The 19,173-nt window shown below is 38.5% G+C and overlaps 1 protein-coding gene across 1 annotated transcript; it reads left to right on the top strand.

Annotated features, from left to right (window-relative positions):
* The first annotated feature begins 1,788 nt into the window (after positions 1–1,788).
* On the top strand, positions 1,789–16,393 carry LOC131781495 (fibronectin type III domain-containing protein-like). Its single transcript, XM_066174384.1, has 15 exons — positions 1,789–1,802; positions 5,840–5,899; positions 6,777–7,085; positions 7,805–8,116; positions 8,580–8,682; positions 8,828–9,036; positions 9,619–9,763; positions 10,427–10,557; positions 11,012–11,299; positions 11,623–11,871; positions 12,311–12,556; positions 12,798–13,100; positions 13,999–14,148; positions 14,931–15,042; positions 15,332–16,393. Exons 2-15 carry the CDS (start codon positions 5,845–5,847, stop codon positions 15,450–15,452), a joined length of 2,733 nt encoding a protein of 910 aa, XP_066030481.1. The 5' UTR covers positions 1,789–1,802; positions 5,840–5,844; the 3' UTR covers positions 15,453–16,393.
* The last annotated feature ends 2,780 nt before the right edge of the window (positions 16,394–19,173 follow it).

The raw sequence follows: 19,173 nt of genomic DNA, 5'->3' as shown, positions 1-19,173 counted from the left end.
CAATTTATATCAGTTGCACACTAACATAAAAATCAAATTCCAGTTTTTCATTGAGTGGATGAATTTTCAATTATTGTTTTATCCTCCTTCGTTTCTAATCTTAATTATAAATGCGTTCCGAATCCAAAACTGTTTACTATGTTGTGATCGCACGGTTTAAGCTGGATAAACAATTCCGCATAGAAGAGATTAATTCTGCGGCAACTTTTTATACTCGAATTTAAAATTGTTACAATACTATCATAGTATCAATGGAAGAACATCTAAAAAACACAATAGAAAAAAACTCTCAGATACTTCAAAGAACACCGGTCGCAATTAAGCGCATCCTTGATATTTCGAAAAGTACAAAGTTCCCGAAAATTTCTGTAGAGCTTAAGTTGAATTTAATTTCATTTCTTTGCGTATCCACGGTTCATTGATTTGACTTCTGAAAAAGAGAACTGTGGAAAAAATGAGAAGCAAAGCCACTGGGAATGAAAATGAAAGTAGAACTGAAAATTCACATCAGAACCCAAACATATTCTTAGCAAGACCGCTACCTTACATTTAACATTCACCTCTCAGCAAAAAGCACTTTCAAAGTTTCATTTGTTACCAATTTCATAAATCATGTGTGTTCATACTCTTGGCTAAAAATAGTGAGCGTAATGCTCATCACGGCGTTATCTAAATACAGCAAAGCTGAGTAGAAAAAGTGCCTTTTTAAGAACAAAGATAACATACTACTTCCAAGCCACAAGAAAATATCCCATTCGATTGTGCAAACGGTGAGTAAATTGGCTAAACTCTGATTACTTTTGAGGTGTAAACTTCATGTCTAAGTATTCTCTTTATTAGCCTCTTAAGTTGAAACGTGTTCTGGTAAGCGCTCACACAGAAGTTTATTCCTAAAATTTTTTTTCTCATCCTCTCGGCATTCAACAACTTTTGTAACTTTCGTAAACAGCCACCTTACTAATGAAAGTATGTTACGTCAGTATATAGGGATAAGTCGATCGTGTCAGAAGTGTGGTCACTAATTAGCGGCAGTCGTCAATATAATCACTCAACCGCGATGATCACCTCCGCTAAGCTCGTCCAAACGGAACGAAAACATTTCGTGTTTTATAGCAGCTCTTTAAAAAAAAAGGAAAAAAAAACGTTTAATGGATGGAAGTTACGTCGTGTAGTTTGATATGATCTTCAGATTTTCTTTTACTAAACCACGAACTCTGAGATTACGTGCTGTCCTTCCACTGTGGATACTCGAAAGTACCTTTTTTATGATAGCCGATTAACTGAAACAAGTTGGTACGTTTTAACAAGCCCACAGTCTTCCCTATAACGCTAACAAAAACATAAAAGACTATCAGTTGGCGGTTCAACGAGCTACAAAGACAATGAAGGAATGTTTGCGTAAGAGAATGAAATCAGGGCATTCATGGATATCCAAGATTGAAAAAATAACTACCATTAAAAGAAGTTTAAGTTAGACCTTCCAAGAAACCCAAACGGAACTCTGACGTCATTCTGTTCAGCATTAGGTGGAGTAACACAACTCGTTGCTCAATTATAAATAGGTTTCGAGTTCCGCTAACAGGGACATCGACATCCCATGTTAGGGCTATTTATATAACACTTATGCAACATCAATCTATACGAACATTAACAGTTACCTAACAGTTACTGAGAATAGACTACTACGTGTAGCCTTGCGACACGTAGTAGTCTATCCTCAGTAACACCTGGTCACACATTGCGCAGGTCCAATAAAAGACAAATTTTAGAACTCCTCCTGAGGGCAAAACGCTTTATAAAAGGTAGGAGACGAATTTCATTAGCTTTGTGTTTGCTAATTAGGAGCCAGTTGCCCCTACTTTCTTTGAGTACGAGACGACTACTAGAGCAGTACAGTATATTTCGTGGACTTAAATTTTGGGCTATTGTAAAGTTACTCAGATGAAAGGATGTTGTTGAAAACGTGAAACAGCTGTGCCACGCTTTCTTCAAGTGAATAAACCCATGGTTTATTCACTTGATTTAAAGATTTTACCACAACGCTTCGGTTAACTGCCACCCACAACCCTCGACTTATTCGAAAAAGAACACACACTGAACGACCCGTTGTAAATTACTTCTCAGTCCAATATGATTAATCATCTGCATAAACTGAATCTGCATACTAACTACTTATAGGTAAACACGGTTTAACATATTTGATAGCAATTTTCAAAGCGTACTTCTTTTCTTCCTAAACGGAGAGCTGTTGCTCACACATAAAACCAGAGTAATTGGTAATAATACTTATTCATAACCTTAGCTGGAGATCGGCACAGTAAGATTTATATTTTCAAAATGTCACATTTAAAAATGTCTTGTCCAAGAACTCGTCACCATAATTTAAAAAAGGCTTGAGCCCACTAGATATAGTCAAAAGATATTTCCTTGATATAGTAATAAAGCGCAGTTGCCAAAACGAAAAAATACATTTTGATACCACAATGCTGAGGCAAATACAACAGGACTTAGCTTTTTAACTGATAACGAGTTCCGATACCCGGCAATATTCGCTGAGCTGGGCAAAACACCAGCAATACGAGTTTAGTTAAACCGGTTTGAATTGAAAGAAAACCAGAAACTGAGGTGAACAGGAAAACTGAATTTTCCCTAGGTGCCAAGTAGTCACTAACTTGTATTTTAATTGTGCTAAATTTAAAGTCGACAAACATCGGTTTAAGCAGCTTCTCTGAAGGAAACAATTTTCAACCGGGTTTATTTTTAAATTTTCAGACCAAGACTCTCGACTTCATAAACGCATCATTTGTTTCTTTTTTTTTTTCCTTTTGGTTTCAGTTGCTTTTTTTCTTCTTTGCATCTTAGTTCGTCGCTTCATCTCTTGTGTTCTTGGTAACGTCATTTAGGTGAGAGCGTTCAGTTTCGCGCAGGGAAAATAAGCGGTGTGTAACATGAATTTACAGTTTACTGTAGTACATATCGAATAAATTCATGCTACCAAAAGGAAAAAAAATGAGACAAATGATGCGTTCATGATGTCGAGAGTCGTGGTCTGAAAATGTTATATTACTCCAGTCATTACAATCTTTTGTTCGAGTTCGTCTCGTTAATTCGAAACACAAATGCATCTTCGACTTTTCCAGGTTTCTCTTTCGTAATGTATCCTCTTTCAACCTCCAATTTTCCCCGACAGAAATCGGGTGGAAGTTCCATTTTTTCTTCGCTGAGCAAAACAGGAAATTCTAGTGATGTCGCCCGAAAAAAATTCAAGTCACCCGAAGAAACAAATACTAAAAGGATCAGAATTTCAGACAGTAAATAAGCAGTTTATAGCGTTGAGAAATTTTTTATCACTAAAGCGCTCTTTGTTTCCGACAACACCATGAAGATTCTTAAAGCGTTATTCGTTCCTAACAACAAAGGGAAACGTTGCTCGTTTCCAACAACAAACTGAAGCGTTGTTCGTTTGGTATGTAATCGTTTCTTACTCACGGACGTTTCGTAAGCTTGAGAAACTTTTTCTTGGTTTCTACCAATACCATGAAGACTTCGACTACACAGAAATTTATCGTATGCTCGGAATTGAAATATGTTTGAGTAACGATTCTAAAAGCGTTGTTCGTTTCTAACAACAAAGGGAAGCGTTCTCCGTTTCAGACAAAAAAACTGAAGCGTTGTTCGTTTGGTATGTAATCGTTTCTTCCTCACGGACGTTTCGTAAGCTTGAGAAACTTTTTCTTGGTTTCTAACAATACCATGAAGACCTCGACTACACAGAAATCGATCGTATGCTCGGAAATAAAATATGCTTGAGTAACGTATCATATGGCCTTTCTGACCATATGATCGATTTCTTTGTGGTCAAAGTCTTCATGGCTTTGTTAGAAACCAAGAAAAAGTTTCTCAAGCTTCCGAAATGTCCATGCCGGTAAGAAACGATGTTGCTAAGAATAGTGGTGGGGTGACAAAGAAGCCAATGATAGTCTTAAGATAATTTTTTTTTTCCGTTTTAGTTTCAACTAGCAGCGCCAGCGGCTGGCAGGCATGCAAGGATTCACACTGAAATAACAGAACAGCCTTCGTTTTTCATAAAATTGTAATTTACAATCCTTGAACTTGAAAACAATCCGAAGGTTCATTGAAAATATCACTTACTACGAAGCGCTCGGAGTTTACAGATGTTCAAAAGCTTTTTCTGTTACGGCGTGAGATTGAGGACAAAATTGATCATTACGTTTCGTGTGTTTTTCCTGTGTGAAAGAACAGTAGACGCCGGCGACTAACGAAATTACAAGTTAACACGAAAATCAAATAACACCTACACAAACAATTTTAGCTACCGATTTCCAGTGAATTTTTAAAGAACAATTTTCTTTTAAGTTTCAAGACAATTTGAAGATTCAAAATACATATTACGTAATAAAATGCGAAAGTTATAGACCACAAAATTGATAAATAGGCCTGAAATGAAATTCAATCTTGTTATTGATTATACGTTGCCAAACACGTGACTAAAATCTACCCAGGCGGAGATCCAAAATGACGGTGGCAGTCTTGGCTTAGTTATATCACTCAAAACTCGTTCCCGTTTGTCTCATTTGATATACAGGGAATCGTTAATGTTTTCGTTAAGAAAGTATTGCCTTGATTTTCTAATATTTACAATGATAGACAGTAAATTTCACTTTTCACCCACATTTACTTCCAACCTTTTCTTTTGAACCAGAAATGATATACGTTTAAAACACATGACATCATCCACCCTTGTCAAATGCAATAGCATGATCATTTCAATTGTAATGCCTTCTTATCCCAGCGTTACTTTGTCTCTTTCTATATTAGCTAACATTGAACTACTGCTCGTACTCTAGATATGACAATCAACCACAAAATTCCCTAAATCAGATAACATTAAAGATAATCCAAAAAATCATGTGTCAATTCACGAGTTTGCTCACAGAGCACTTTGATTTTGTTAGAAACGGAGAACGCTTCCCTTTGTTGTTAGAAACGAACAACGCTTCTAGAATCGTTACTCAAACATATTTCAATTCCGAGCATACGATCGATTTCTGCGTAGTCAAAGTCTTCGTGGTATTGTTAGAAACCAAGAAAAAGTTTCTCAAGCTTACGAAACGTCCTTGAGTAAGAAACGATTACGTACCAAACGAACATCGATCCATTTTGTTGTTGGAAACAAACAACGTTTCCCTTCGTTTTTGGGAACAAACAACGCTTTAAGAATCTTTATGGTGTTGTCGGAAACAAAGAGCGCTTTAGTAATAAAAATTTCTCAACGTTATTTCCAGTTAACAGTCTGAAATTCAGATCTTTTTGGTATTTGTTTCTTGGGGCGACTTGATTTTTTTTTCGGGCGACATAAAAAAATTTCGGGCAACATGACTTAGGTTTCGGGCAACATGACTTCGGGCGAGATGATTTTCGGGCGATTTGACTGTCCACGCTTCTGTGAAACCTGGCATTCATGGGGTGGGGTGTGATTTGGGAATGGGTGGGCTGAAATCTTTACAATCTAACATCAGCATGCATATTCTCCATACTGTTCTCTATACATTTCCTATTGTGCCGACGAGGAGAATTTGTCTAACAATTATGAGCTACGTATGTTAGTTGGCGATCATTTCCTTCATTTCGGTGACCTAAATGTTTGATACAGAGGCGATATTGTAGGAGAAATTAGATTGTCACTCGTAAAGAATCAATTGCTTTAAAAAAAACCAGCTTGAAAGGTTTTTTGTATGCAGCAGTAATGGTTAAATTTTCCTTGTGAACAACTTGAAGATAAATAGCTTTATGTTTGCAGTTTGTTTTTACCTAACAGAGGCAATGGAGAGAATCTATTTCTTGGCTTTAACGCTCAGCTTTGTCACGGCAAAAGCAGGTAAATGTTGATATTTCAAATGAATTCAGCATATTAAAAAAAAAAAAACAAACTGGAGGAACGTATGCTGGATAATTCTGCAATAGTTTTGATCACTGGAGAAGTAACAGTGTGAAATTATTCATCACTACCCACAAACATCTGTATGACCCAAGGTATGACAAGATCACAAAAACTGGTGTTACCACGTCCTCATATAATTCAAGCGATGTTAAAGTCTGTTATTCATTAAGCCATTACATTTAAAATGAATTACATGCAAACATTGCAGCATAGCCTCGGCTGTGAATGTCAATCAATCTCAAACAATGTGGAAAGTGAAAAATTGTTGAAGAAAAACTAAAGAATTTATTTGCGCTCATTCACTCCGATACAAACTGCATACGAAATTATTTTATTATTCTTGCGAATTTTCACCGGTAAAACTAGTCTTTAAGTTTTCTATATGCTTACTTATTATCCAACTGCACAAAGTAGAGTGCAAATTACGCGCGAATAGGGTACAAACATCCTGCGATATTGTTCGATTATTTGAACTGTTGGTTATTTTGTACAGTAAAAAAACCTGTTTAACCTGTCGGCTGCGCGCCCTAGGCTTCTCTATCCGCTTTGCTTTTCCCGCCTTATAAGAAATGAACAGAAAGACTTGGTAGAAAAATAAGCAGTTGGATAACAAATAACTAATTAGACGTTTTGGTGTTGTATCGCTGAGTATTTTTACGAGTTGTGCCGTAGTTTTACGAGTTGTGCCTAACCCTAATCCTAACCATAGGCAAAACGTCTGATAGGATACACTTAGCTACATTTTTGTTTTTAGTCGCTGAGCCGAACTGTCTGTGGAGCGTACTTAATAAGCGTACTTTTACTTCTCTTTCAGTCGCAAACCGGCGTCCACCCGAGATCACGAATTTCAGACAAAAGGATTTAGTCAACCCAGATGATGTTAAATCTAAAGGGTTTAAACTGCCTTGTGGAGCCGCAGGGACAAATCTTTCTTTGACGTGGAAACATAATGATACAGAGCTCACATCGTTCAAGGGATCGCCGCATTATTCTCTCAATGAAAATGGCACTTTGATTGGCAAAAATTTATCTTCCCAACACAGCGGGACTTATCAGTGTATTGTTAAGGAAAAGGACACTAAAATTGAAGTATTCAGTAGGAAACTTAGAGTCGCTATAACAGGTAAATCTTTTTAAAAGATGAGCAAACGAGATCAGATTAAGACATTTTTTTTAACAGATCGGATTGGCTATCATGTCACAAAACAGCTTAACACTTGGCTACTCTTCTTTCTATTCTCTTAGCCCGCATAGCAGCCCTCCAACTCATTCTTCTTTTACTGAGATTTTGTTGATGTTTCCTTGAATTTTTACCTATTACAATACGTGCACTATTCTTTGATCTTTACTGATCTGATGATGATCAAGAGAAGCAAAGAGAAGCCCTCGTACTTAATCATAATTCATATTCTTCGATAGAGAGCTTTTCAGTTGGGTGCCCCGATTGGTTTTGGATGTGCACTCCAATGGTTTGGAGCGTGGCGTGAAGTTTCTAGTCCAATCGCAGAGTAAGGTGGAGCGCTGAGCAAAACCAGTGCATTGCCAGATTACTTTCGACATTTGATTAAGATTCGCTTTATTTCAGTGAATTTAACTTGTCATTAACCCTTCACACCCTAAAATCGGTATGCATATTTTCTATACTGCTCTTTAAACATTTCCTAAGGTGCTGACAAGGAGAATTTGTTTACCAATCAAAAGTTTCTTTCGTTGGTGATCATTTCCTTTATTCTCATGACCTTAATGTGTGATTCAGGGGTGATATTATGTGAAGAAATTTGATGCTAGTCTATCTCAGGGTCTAGAGGGTTACAATATTTCACTCCTTTCAATCTTTGTCAGCTCATGGTGAATTCATCGATAGCAGCAGCAAGAGTGTAGCGGTTGACCTTGGAAAGCCTTTCCGATTTCAGTGTCCCAAACACACAGCGGGCTTTGGCACTACATACGCTTGGGTAAAATCATCAAATATCCACTTGTCGAGGAGCGAACGACGAGGAATATCTCCAGACGGGACTTTGTTAATCGCTTACCTTACACAGGAGGATATCGACGAGGTTAACTACGATGGCATAAAGTGTCGAATAAGGGCTGGGAGTGCCTATACAGATTCTGGAAAATTACGTCTTGTGAAGAAGAACCCTCAACAGAAAGGTAGAGAATAGGCGCGTACTTGCGGACACGTGGCTGACGAATGGTGATTGCTAAGAAAAATATTAGTTTGAATGATTGATATCAGTCACGGCGCTATGTGCTTTACCGTAAATGTGGACCGATCTTGCGTATATAATCGCAGTGTTATTTCATTCAAGATCTTTTTCCGTGAAGTTTTGGTTTTATCAACTGAGTTCGAAACGCTCGAAACGTCAGCTTTGAAACTCTTTACATTGGCTAGTTTACATTATCAACTCAGTTGATAAAACGTAACCAAATTATCTTGTTATACTCTCCCACTGATGCAGCATTACACTTTCTTTGGAAACTTACCCCCTTTTCATAAATTTTGATTTAGAATGTCACGTAGCGGCAGATAATTAGTTAATTAGTGGAAAAGAAAATATCCTTTACCTCTTCAACTTGAACTTAAACGATGTGAATGTGTCTCCTTCCTACCCAGACCCCGGCACTCCTGTTACGCTTTCTTGGGCCGTTGTACCTGCGGTGGACGAGCTTGCCATTGAGGGAAGACGGAAAATTCTTTACTGCTTTGCAAATGGACGGTGAGTATCGCATATCTCTTACTTTTGGAAAATGCGAGGTAGAGAAAGCAGATTTTTTCTACATTAATAGACAATTTAAAATTTTCTGCCTACCTGTTAGTTTGTGCAGCACTCAACATACGCTGCATCTTTGTACAACTTGCAGGCCAACACCACAAATCACGTGGAAGAAGAATGGGCAACAGATTGTAGATGGACAGAATTCCTTTGAAGTCCGTAGCTATTTCTATGGCCGCCGTCTAGTTATCACAAATGTGAACAGGGAAAGTCACCAAGATAATTACACTTGTGAGGCAAACAATTCCCGTGGCAACGTCGACCCCATAGTCCGTAAAATCAATCTGGAGGTGAAAGGTAAACTGTCATCCATTATATGTGTACTCTGCAACATGTAGAGCGTTTTCCGATTGAGTGACATAACAGCCAATCAGAAGGAAGGAAATTATCAAAACGAGGCAAGAAGAACTCAAAGTAAAAAGTAAAAACGACCCAATTGCTCAAAGGGCGAGAAAACTCGGGCGATCAAGTCATGACTGGTTTTAGTTTTGCATCTAATTACCAAGTTTTGGTACCCAATTATAGAGTAAAGTAAAAAAAAAACATTGAAATCCACGATTACTTTCCACACTCAGCTGCTCTAAGGGAAAGTACTGCTGGGAAGCTCTCATGCGAATAGTCACACACTAAAAAGTTTTACCGGCAGACCTCAGGTAAAATTGATTCACATTGTTTCAGCATGAAACAGTACCTTATCACTTGATAGGTTTTAACTCGTCACACAGCAAACTGGAGTTTCACCAATAACTTTGAAATCATCACCATCTCCCATCTCGTACATTAAGTATCAGTTCAACGCCTCGTCTTCTTTGGAACCTCCTATAAACCAAGAGATGTGGAACGGATGTTAAAAAATAATCAGTGTGGTCTTTTTTTTAGTTCCACCAAGATGGAACGACAATCCTCCACCAAGTGAAATCAGCATTATAATTTATAAAAATGACACTATCGAGTGGCAAGTGGTTGCAGACCCTGTGGCAACAATCCTATGGTACAAGAATGGAGTACACTTGCAGTCGTCAAGGTAAACGTACGAGTTATAGTGTAAATTTTTAACGTATGAATTCATGCCATACCCAAACAAGCATGAAGTGTTATGTCTACTGTTTTGCTTTGTTTCTCTTCTTTGCTTAGCTATCAGTAATTTATTTGTGTTCGTATGTCGTTTCTTAATTTGGAAACTGTAATTTGGCCGTTAAAAACCACAGAAACCAAAACAAAGCACGTGCAGGCTCAACTTTCCAAAAAAAGTAAACTAATATATTACATTTTGAAGGTGCTTCTGAAGTCACAGATTTCGCTTCTTGGCAAGCTTAAATTGCCTAACATTCTCAGCGTCCTTCGTTTTCGTTAACTCTTGCCTCTCTGATGGTGTCTCACTATCCTGCGAGCTAGCAGTTTAGGGTGCACGGAAAATTAGCGATTAGCGGCAAAGCCGCAAGTGGAAAAACCTCTCGTGGCACCGCTGCTCGTTTTTATATCGTTTCCGCTTCTTGACGCTTCAAAGCACACACAGTTAACAAAACTGTCATTTACGACGCGAGTAGTATCTCTCTGCCATGAAAAATGATTATTTAGATGTTTTCTTCTCTATATATAACGGCAATTTATTCAACATCCCAGAAAACAACCGAAATATTTGGGGTTTTGAAGGTTCATGAGCCTGCATGCATTTGTGTCTTAACAGTGATCGAGTAATAGTTGATGGGAGCAAATTACACTTCAGAAATGTTAATCTGACCGATGAGGGTGTCTATCAATGTTCTGTGGAAAACCAATACGGTATGATTGTGTCTGCTACCTGGGTTCAAGTGAAAGGTAGGTTTGATTAACCTAAATATCACGAGCGATTTTTAGGTAGTCTATTTTAAGATGGCTTTTTGGAAAGTCATTTAAAGAAAGGACTGACCTTTGATGTTTATATGTATAAATTTCACCATGATAATAGCCAAGTACAAGAAAGGGAAATAACACGTGGAAACAAACGATAGCGGCTGCCAAAGCCTCAAACAAAGGAAATGCGAGTGTCCAAGGTACAAATGGTTTTACAGTGTTGAATCTGATAGATACCAAAGACGGCGCGAGTTTCAAGATCAATGGGAAAGCAAAGTAAAGCACTATCGGCAAAATCCTAGATTGTGGACGCTCATTTGAAAAGGACTCTTTGGAGCAAAGAGAAAATCTTACTTCGCTCTTGTCAGCTGAGCATCACACAATATCTGAACATGAATAATTTCAATTTATTTCTTTCGGAACAATTTGTTTTTTTCAGCCTGGAAACCATCCTTCGACAATCGCCAGTTTGGCCCTTTTCACTTGCGTCATGGCCATGAAGGCACATTACAATGCAACCCAAATGCAGAGCCTCGCCCAAAATTTCAGTGGTTTGTCGATGGAGTTCTGATCTCAGACGGAGCCGTTAACAGTCGATATAGGTTACTACTAGACGGTACCTTGGTAATAAAGACTGTCGATAAAGATAAGGATGCCGTAAAGTACACTTGCAATGCTGTGAATATGATGGGCAAGGCTTCTGCAACGACAGTTCCGACAGTGCTGGGTAAAATACCAATGTTAAATAATGTGATCTAATGAGTGGTTTGCATAGCCATTTATGGTGACCTCATCTACCAGTGAGAAAGTTTTCATGGTGCAAAAGGATCCCAGATCAATGCAAATAAGTTATAGATTCAACACGATTTCAGAATTTAAAACCGTCCTAAAACCTTGCGCTTAAATGCCAGATGCTTCAAAATCAAAACTGTGCAAAATTTGTCATAACCTTCCCATTTTTGACACTTCACTCTTTGCTCCAAAGCGTTTAGGTGTGCATTTTAACCGCATGAATCTACTCTTTTCCTTTGCTTTACTGTTACAATATAGTTCTACCGTTTTTCGTGACAAAACCAAGAAATCAAACAGTGCTTGAGAAAGGAACAACGGAATTCTACTGCAATGTAAATGGCCATCCGCTTCCTAACATAACATGGGTCAAAGATGGAGTGACAGTTGGTAACGGGAGCACACTGAGGTTTGAAACAACATGGAGACGACTGTCTGGAAGATATTGGTGCCATGCACAAAATGGACTGAGTGTCGCTATCAATGCTAGTGCTTTTTTGAATGTGCAGTGTAAGTATCTTGCGTATCCGGGGCTTAAGCCAACCAGCATCTTGCAATCTAATGCAACGGGCCTGTTCGCGCACTTTCAGGGACGCGGTGGCTGAACGGTTAGCATGCTGGGCTCTGAGACAAGAGGTTAAAGTGTGACCTGGCTGGGTTATTTTATCGTGTTGTTGGGAGGAATCTTTACTCTCGTGGTGCTCTTTTCCCCTGGAGCATAAACGAGTACAGGTGAACTGTCAGTGAAATCTGAGGGGAAGGGGGGGGGGGGGTTTACCTGCGCCTGGGATGGACTTGCATCCAAGGGGGGTAGCAATACTCTGATTCACTTCATGGTATGAAGTTTCATGACTTAACCTGTTTGGGCAGATACTTAGCAGCTCTACAAGAGAGAGATTTCAAACTTCAAAATGTTGTAATCCTAGCATCTTTTCCTTAACTTTCGCAGTTCTGTCGTATTTTCAAAGTCGGCCAGCTAACCAGTCTGTCCAAGAAGGTGATGAGGCTTCTTTCCACTGCGGTGCCATGGGCAACCCAACTCCAAAGATCTCATGGTTCAAAGACGGGAGATCTGTCGGTACAGGAAACACATTGAGCTTTGTTGCGTTCAGAAATCGCTCTGGAGAATACCGGTGTTCAGCTAATAATGGCTTGGGATCGGTCATCAACGCCAGCGCTCGACTAAATGTACAGAGTAAGTATGAATGGGTCGCTTTTGGAACCAATGTTTAAGCAAAAACACGATAAAAAAGAAAAGCCGTAGAATCTCGGCAAATTTTTTTTAGAGTTTTAACCAAGCACTACCAGGCACGTCCCTATTCCAGACTTCATCTGTACTTCACGCAATGTGATAAAACTCAGGTTTCATTGATCACCTGTGGCATTTACACCAATCGCATCTTGTAATGCATATTTCTTATTTCTATTTTTTTAAGATGTCCCCTCTCCGCCGATTAATGTCACAATAACAGACTGTAAAGACTCGAGTGTGAAACTCCACTGGGTACAAGGCCCTTCAACTGATGGTGCTCCAATCACGCATTACCTGATTGAGCAGGAATCTGGTGAGGACCCTGTGGTTTTCAGCTTATTGCACAACGTTAGCAAATCGGATGTAACGAGTATGACCTTCAACATAAGCTTGAGGACTTCATCTCGTTTCCGCATCAAAGCAGTTAACAATGTTGGTGAAAGCCTACCCAGTTCAACAGTCAAAACAACTTGCCAGGGAACCATTGGTATGTATGCCTCGTAAAAGAGAGTACAGACACCCACTCAGTGGAATATTGGTAACAAATGGGTGTAGTTATTTTTCAATATAGATGAAGGTTTCTCACGACACAGAGGCAATAACAATGAATTGATACAACTAGCTTTGCGAAGATGTCTTTCCTCAGCACATTCAGTTTTTCCGTTCTTCCAATCTGGACGAGCCAAGAAACTAAACTATAATCTGTGATAATTGCTTACATTCTCAATCAGTCGTATTCATTGGATTTTCTCAACCTATGAAATGAGATATCATTTTGAGGCTCTTTCTCGATTAAATTTAGAAATTTCCATCAAGTACTCAAGACAATCATGGATTGCATACATTTTGCTCTATTACGCTATGTGATTGGTCCAGAATTTTACCCTCCCAGCCGAGCACGAACAATTAAAACTAGTTAAAACCTGGAAAACGCGGCCATTTGAAGTAATGCATCGATCAAGTTGAAGCCTAAACACTCCCTCCCAGGGCAACCCACAAGCGTTTGACTATCGTCCTTGCCTGGGGGTTGGGAATTTGAACATTGCCTTAGTTACAACAACTGTAAAGTCTTTCCAGCGTAAAAACGTGTATTATCTGTTAATGTGGAGGTAGATATTTAAAGGTGAAAAGTTCACATCTGCAAGCAGATGGCTCATAAGAAAAGGTCTATAAGAAAACCACCGTCATTTGTTATACCTTTCCAAAAAAATTTACAATAAAATCTAGCACTTGGTGGGCATTTGAACACAACTTTGGCCTCGGAAGTGGAGGGGTGGAGGCGAAAACTTGAACGAACCTGATCTAGGTGTTGTTCACACAACAATCAATCGGAAACTGAACATTATGGCAATCCTGAATGTTTAAATATGGTTTTGTTTCTTCAGGTGAACGCCAGCAAGAGGTCAAAAAAACCCACATTTACCAAAAGGCGTGGTTTCTCATTATGTTGGCCCTTATTGCCTGTGTAGTTCTGATTTCAGCGCTTGCCTTGCTCTTCATAAGCTATTACAAGGGAAAAGGGAAAAAATACGAAGGTAATGAAGCAGGAAACAAGTGCAGTGTTATGTAACGTTACGAAAACCACGCATGTATTGAAAGAAAAGATCTTGTAACGTATTGTAACGTGACGTTTGATAACGTAACTTATGATAACGTCACGCATGGCTACGTAAATTATTTAGTATTTAGCATCAGAGCTTAACGTAGTTACAGTGGCAATGATCTGATATTACTTAGCTATAGTTTGCAGGGAACGTTTTTAAAAGAACTCTCAAAGCAGAGTCAGATTCAAGTTGAACTCCCTTATTTTCGTAGCTGAGCCGAGATCAGTGTTCACCTTTCTTGTAAGCACGACAGGTTAGAGAAATTTTTCAATCGGTGGAGCAGTCCTTTTACCCGTTGAATTTACAAAAAATTACAAGCGACTTTAAGCGGTAATGATTGTTACTACAGGCGGTAGATTTTACCAGTTACCACCTGGTAAGGAGAACAGAGAGAGAGATTCATTGCTATCTTTGTGACTTTTTATCTCAAACACCTTCAACACTGTTAAGTTACGGATTTTTTCCTCGTGAATGTGTGTGGGTTGGCAGGCTTAATGGAACTCAGGTCTTACAATGTAGGATTTGACAGCTTACCAAGGGATGCAATGAACGGATCAATGTCAGTAACTGAACAACTGCGCACCACCCCTCCCTTAACCCAAAATTAACCCGCAGTTGCACAGATAGACATTGATACCAAATAATTTTGACTGTGACATTGTTTAATACCATTCCTATCTCTCGTAAGTCTTACTTATTTTTCGTTTCTCTAGTTGGAAAACGCGAACGAGAACGCGGATACACAGACGAAGCAAAACAATTAGAGGAAAACGTTGAAGACGAGGAAACAAACAACTTAGCGGAGAATGCTGAAAAGACACCGCTGTATGTATTAACCCTTTACACCCTAACATCAATATGTATATTCTCCATACTGTTTTCTGCACATTTCTTATGGTCTTGTCAAGGAGAATTTACAATTAAGAACCTCTGATTGGGTGGTAATTTCCTTTTCCCTGGTTGTCACGACAAACTTTACCTGATCCCCCAAAAGGTTCTATAGTACTTTCATGATCCCCCTCCAACTGAACTAGCTGGTCAAATTTCCCATAATTATGAGTCATTATTTGTATACAAATCGGACTGACATAGTGTCTTGTTATTTTTTCCTTAGCGAGAGAAGACAGAATCGTAACTCAAGGCCTGTCTCCAGTTCAATCAGCTTACTTGAGTTGCAATTCAGAGAAGACGGCTCCTTTACAGAGGAATATGGAGGGGAAGAAGATCTGTTATAGGGAACTTTTGTTTGAGGGGCGCCACAGACTACCTTAAAATGTGTCACACCACAGGTGACATGCCTTAGAAGATGACTACGTGACGTGACTAACGAGAAAGAAGTGAAACTCTTCAGGGTTCTCGTGAAATAGTGTTGTGTTACCATCAATCGGTGTGATGGTGTAGCCACTTGCAAAAGTTGTCCTGAGTTGTTCTGTTGGAGGCTTATTCGTATCATCAGTAGCACATATAAAGTTTTACGAATCAAATGGATTGAAGGAGAAAAGGATAAAAAAAAGTTTAAGTATCGAAATATTGCTTCGAAAGTTGTAACGTATGAAATTGAAAGGATGAGTTTGTACCATCCATATTTCCATAGTTAAGTAAATTTGGGAGACGGATTCGTAGATGAATGAACGTCTTTCTCAAAGTAAAACATTTTTCTCTGAGAACATCTTGAAGGAGAAATAAAACGAGTATTGAGCTCTCACAAATTGTAAAAAATCGAGAAGTAACAATGCAACTTAAAAGCCCGATATTAAGTAAAGAGGTAGCACGTAAATAAAGGGAGAAAAAAAGATTCTCACGTCCTAGTATTTGAGTCCAAAGCCCATTCAGGTGAGTCAGAACTTGCCAAAAAAATTCTCTTCTTTAAGGAGGAACACATGTTTGTTAATGTTAGCACGTTTAAATTGAATCTGAAAAGAATAACCAGGACTGTTTTGATTTTAATTGTACATAGATTCCAATAGGTAAAGAGGTTGTATGCGTTTTATCTATTGTTTACGAAGGGCAAGTTGAATTCATAGTGTAAATTGTTTTAAACAGACAACGCATATCAGACAAAAATATCCAGGAAACTTAGAATGTTGTAGTTCACAAGTGACGACAGTTGGATTATTTAGTTGGCTGATACACACGGAAAGAAACAAAGTTATGAGAGAAATACAAATAACTAAAGTTTAACATACCACGTAAAACCTTTGTCTTCTTATATGGCTGTTCATTTTTCTTCCTTTATCCTGTTTATAACTCTATAAAGCGATTGAATATTCTCTTCCAAAATATTCTTCTTCGAAAAATTCCCACCAGCGTTGTTTTGCTAGGTGACCGAGCCTTATACCAATGACGCGTGATATGATTGGTCAATATAAAGGTAAAAGTTTCCGTGTTGACATCGTTAAGATATGAAGATGTACAGATAGACAATTTTTGAAAATAAAGGAAATTAGCTTCAGAAATTAAATGTCTCTCTCTACGCCACGTTGATCCAGAAATTTCTTGAGCTCTGGTGAGAGGTTCAACTGCAGTCTCTACCCGTGTGAGGTCTTATTTGCTGAACGTTGCCTAGTATCCAGTGGGTACTCGGTAATATTCTCGTTGCTCTTGGAGTTTGTTGTGTTTCTTCGAACAAAGACCGACTGTTGAGGGGACAGTAATTGTCTCTTGATCAAGTCATTTTGTGAACGTCTGGTCAATAATTCTCATTTAAAAAGAGAAAAGGAAACAGTGAGATTCTTTTGATTAGCTCTTATTTTTTCGCGATCGATGCCAAAACTACGCGACGGCTTTAGTTTTTGCGAGAAATGAAACTGCTCGACGTCAAGTCAATAGACCTTTCGTGTCTTCAACTTTTAAGGATTTTCATGCGGAACGTAACTTCTTGCAAGAGAAAACATTCCCTCAGCTAAACAAGATATGTAACGAGCGTGGTACGTCGTTTATTCCCGTTGATTTGCGCTGGAACAAGAGTCAATCCCAGCAAAATAGTGAACATGTTCTCCGCTTATGTTTGGACAGTATCGGACAATGTGCTCCGTTTTTCATTTCAAGTTGTTAGGAGATAGATATGGTGTTCATAGGGCTGCGGAGTCTGAAGTGAAGGATCCTGCTACAGAAGAATAGCTGGACAAGAACTGTGAGACGGCTGCTGCTTAAGGATACGAATGGTTACTTGAGGAAGACAACAGGTACAGATCTGATGAGTTATTCTCCCATAGAGTCTTCATAGATTTCATTGTAAACCAGTTTAGAGAATTCAGCTTGTAAGTTTGTCAATTCTTCTTACTTTATTGCTAGATGATCTGTTTGGTAGAACAGGCTGAATATTTATCAATTAAGGCAGTTGAAGATTGTGGATTGATCAAAATGTTGTTTCTCTCCATTTGGTCTTCCCGAAAGTAAGAGTGTACAATGTAGGTAGGGAGATAAAACTGTTTGAGCACTTTTATGTCTAACCCTTCTACTATGAAAACATGAGATTGATGAAGGGCTAACGCTCGAAACGCCAACCTTGAAAAATTCTCGAGCAGAATGCGTGGACATCATCAATGATTCATAACCGATAAAGCGGCAAATTTGAACGTGACCTCGCTTTAAAGAGCCCTAAATTATTCCACTTAACTCATTTTTCTGAGTTTAAGAAGAGCTGACTTCCATATCATGTTGTATCCACATTTTGCAACTGAAATGAAGGACATTTAAGAAGTAGAAGAATTGTCCTTTTTCACTTGAAACTGCACAAAATTCGCTAACTTTTTGTATGAAAGTCATTTCAAGATCGATTTTCTTATAACCCTAACTACCGACTAAAAACCAACGCACGTCAAATGGCTGATACACCTTCCCTCTGACAGAATCCGTATTAATTTTGAAAATTGGTCAACAAGAACTATTATCCTTTTGATTTTGAGATCGTTAGTCAAAGATGCGTTCCAAAAATGGCACGTTTTGAGCGAGCGAGCTATTGTCTTGAGCCCAGACATGAATAACGATACACCTATCAATTTAAACAATGCCCATCGTGGAATCAATAGCACTTTGGCAATTTCTTCACACTTTTTACGATTTTTAAAATCTTTCGGTCTGTGGGCTGTTAAACCTTACCCTTACCGACCGCATCAAAAATATTAGTTATGCCGGAAGCACTACATAGCATAGCCTACACAGAGAGCGAAATTCTTTCCAAACCGCACTTCAAATTTGAGTTCGAATACCCTCATTTTATTTGATATATTTTCTGTACTGGCTTTATCACGACTTATCTTTTAGGTGATAGGAGACAAAAAAGGGGGACGAACTTCGTTGCTTATAAACCGAGATCCAAGCAGTATCAAACAGTTAAAAGAAATCGCCAAAACTTGGCAGTGCCAATGAAATTCATACACATCGTTGGGAACCCATTTGATAACATCGCTACCATGGTACTTCGCGGTGCAGGCGAGCGTGATAATGTTAGGGAAGAAGGAGCAAAAGTAAGTTGATAAATAATATTTGAAAAGTTGTCAGATAACATTCTCATTATTAGTAACATCATTATCATTATTATCTATACACAAGAGCCCATTACTTTTGATATACATCAGAATTTTACGAGAAATATGATTGGTTGAGAGCATTTAAATGATATACATTAGCGTGTGAAGTGAGCATGATAACCCAATATCGGCAACGGATATTGCAGTTATCATTTGGAGTTGAAAATCTTCCTAGTTCCCAAGCCACTCGACTGTGTAGGGTTCTAAAACTTTTGAAAATTCAGAGAGAAGTGTCTTCTTCTGCCCATTGTTTAAAAAATGCATAATATGACGATTAGTGATATGGATTTTTGTATGATGTCACGAATTACCAAACCTCGTGTCTGTGTTTTCTGGCACTGCCTTGGGCAGATAACTCAAATCTTCTCATATCATCCTCAACCTCATCCAATAATTGCTCATTCTCATTATCATCATCGTCGTC

This window comes from Pocillopora verrucosa, chromosome 11, assembly GCF_036669915.1.
Source record: "Pocillopora verrucosa isolate sample1 chromosome 11, ASM3666991v2, whole genome shotgun sequence".
Taxonomy (NCBI): Eukaryota; Metazoa; Cnidaria; class Anthozoa; order Scleractinia; family Pocilloporidae; genus Pocillopora; species Pocillopora verrucosa.
Note: the sequence above shows the minus strand (reverse complement) of the source record. Positions and strands in the feature narration are given on the sequence as shown.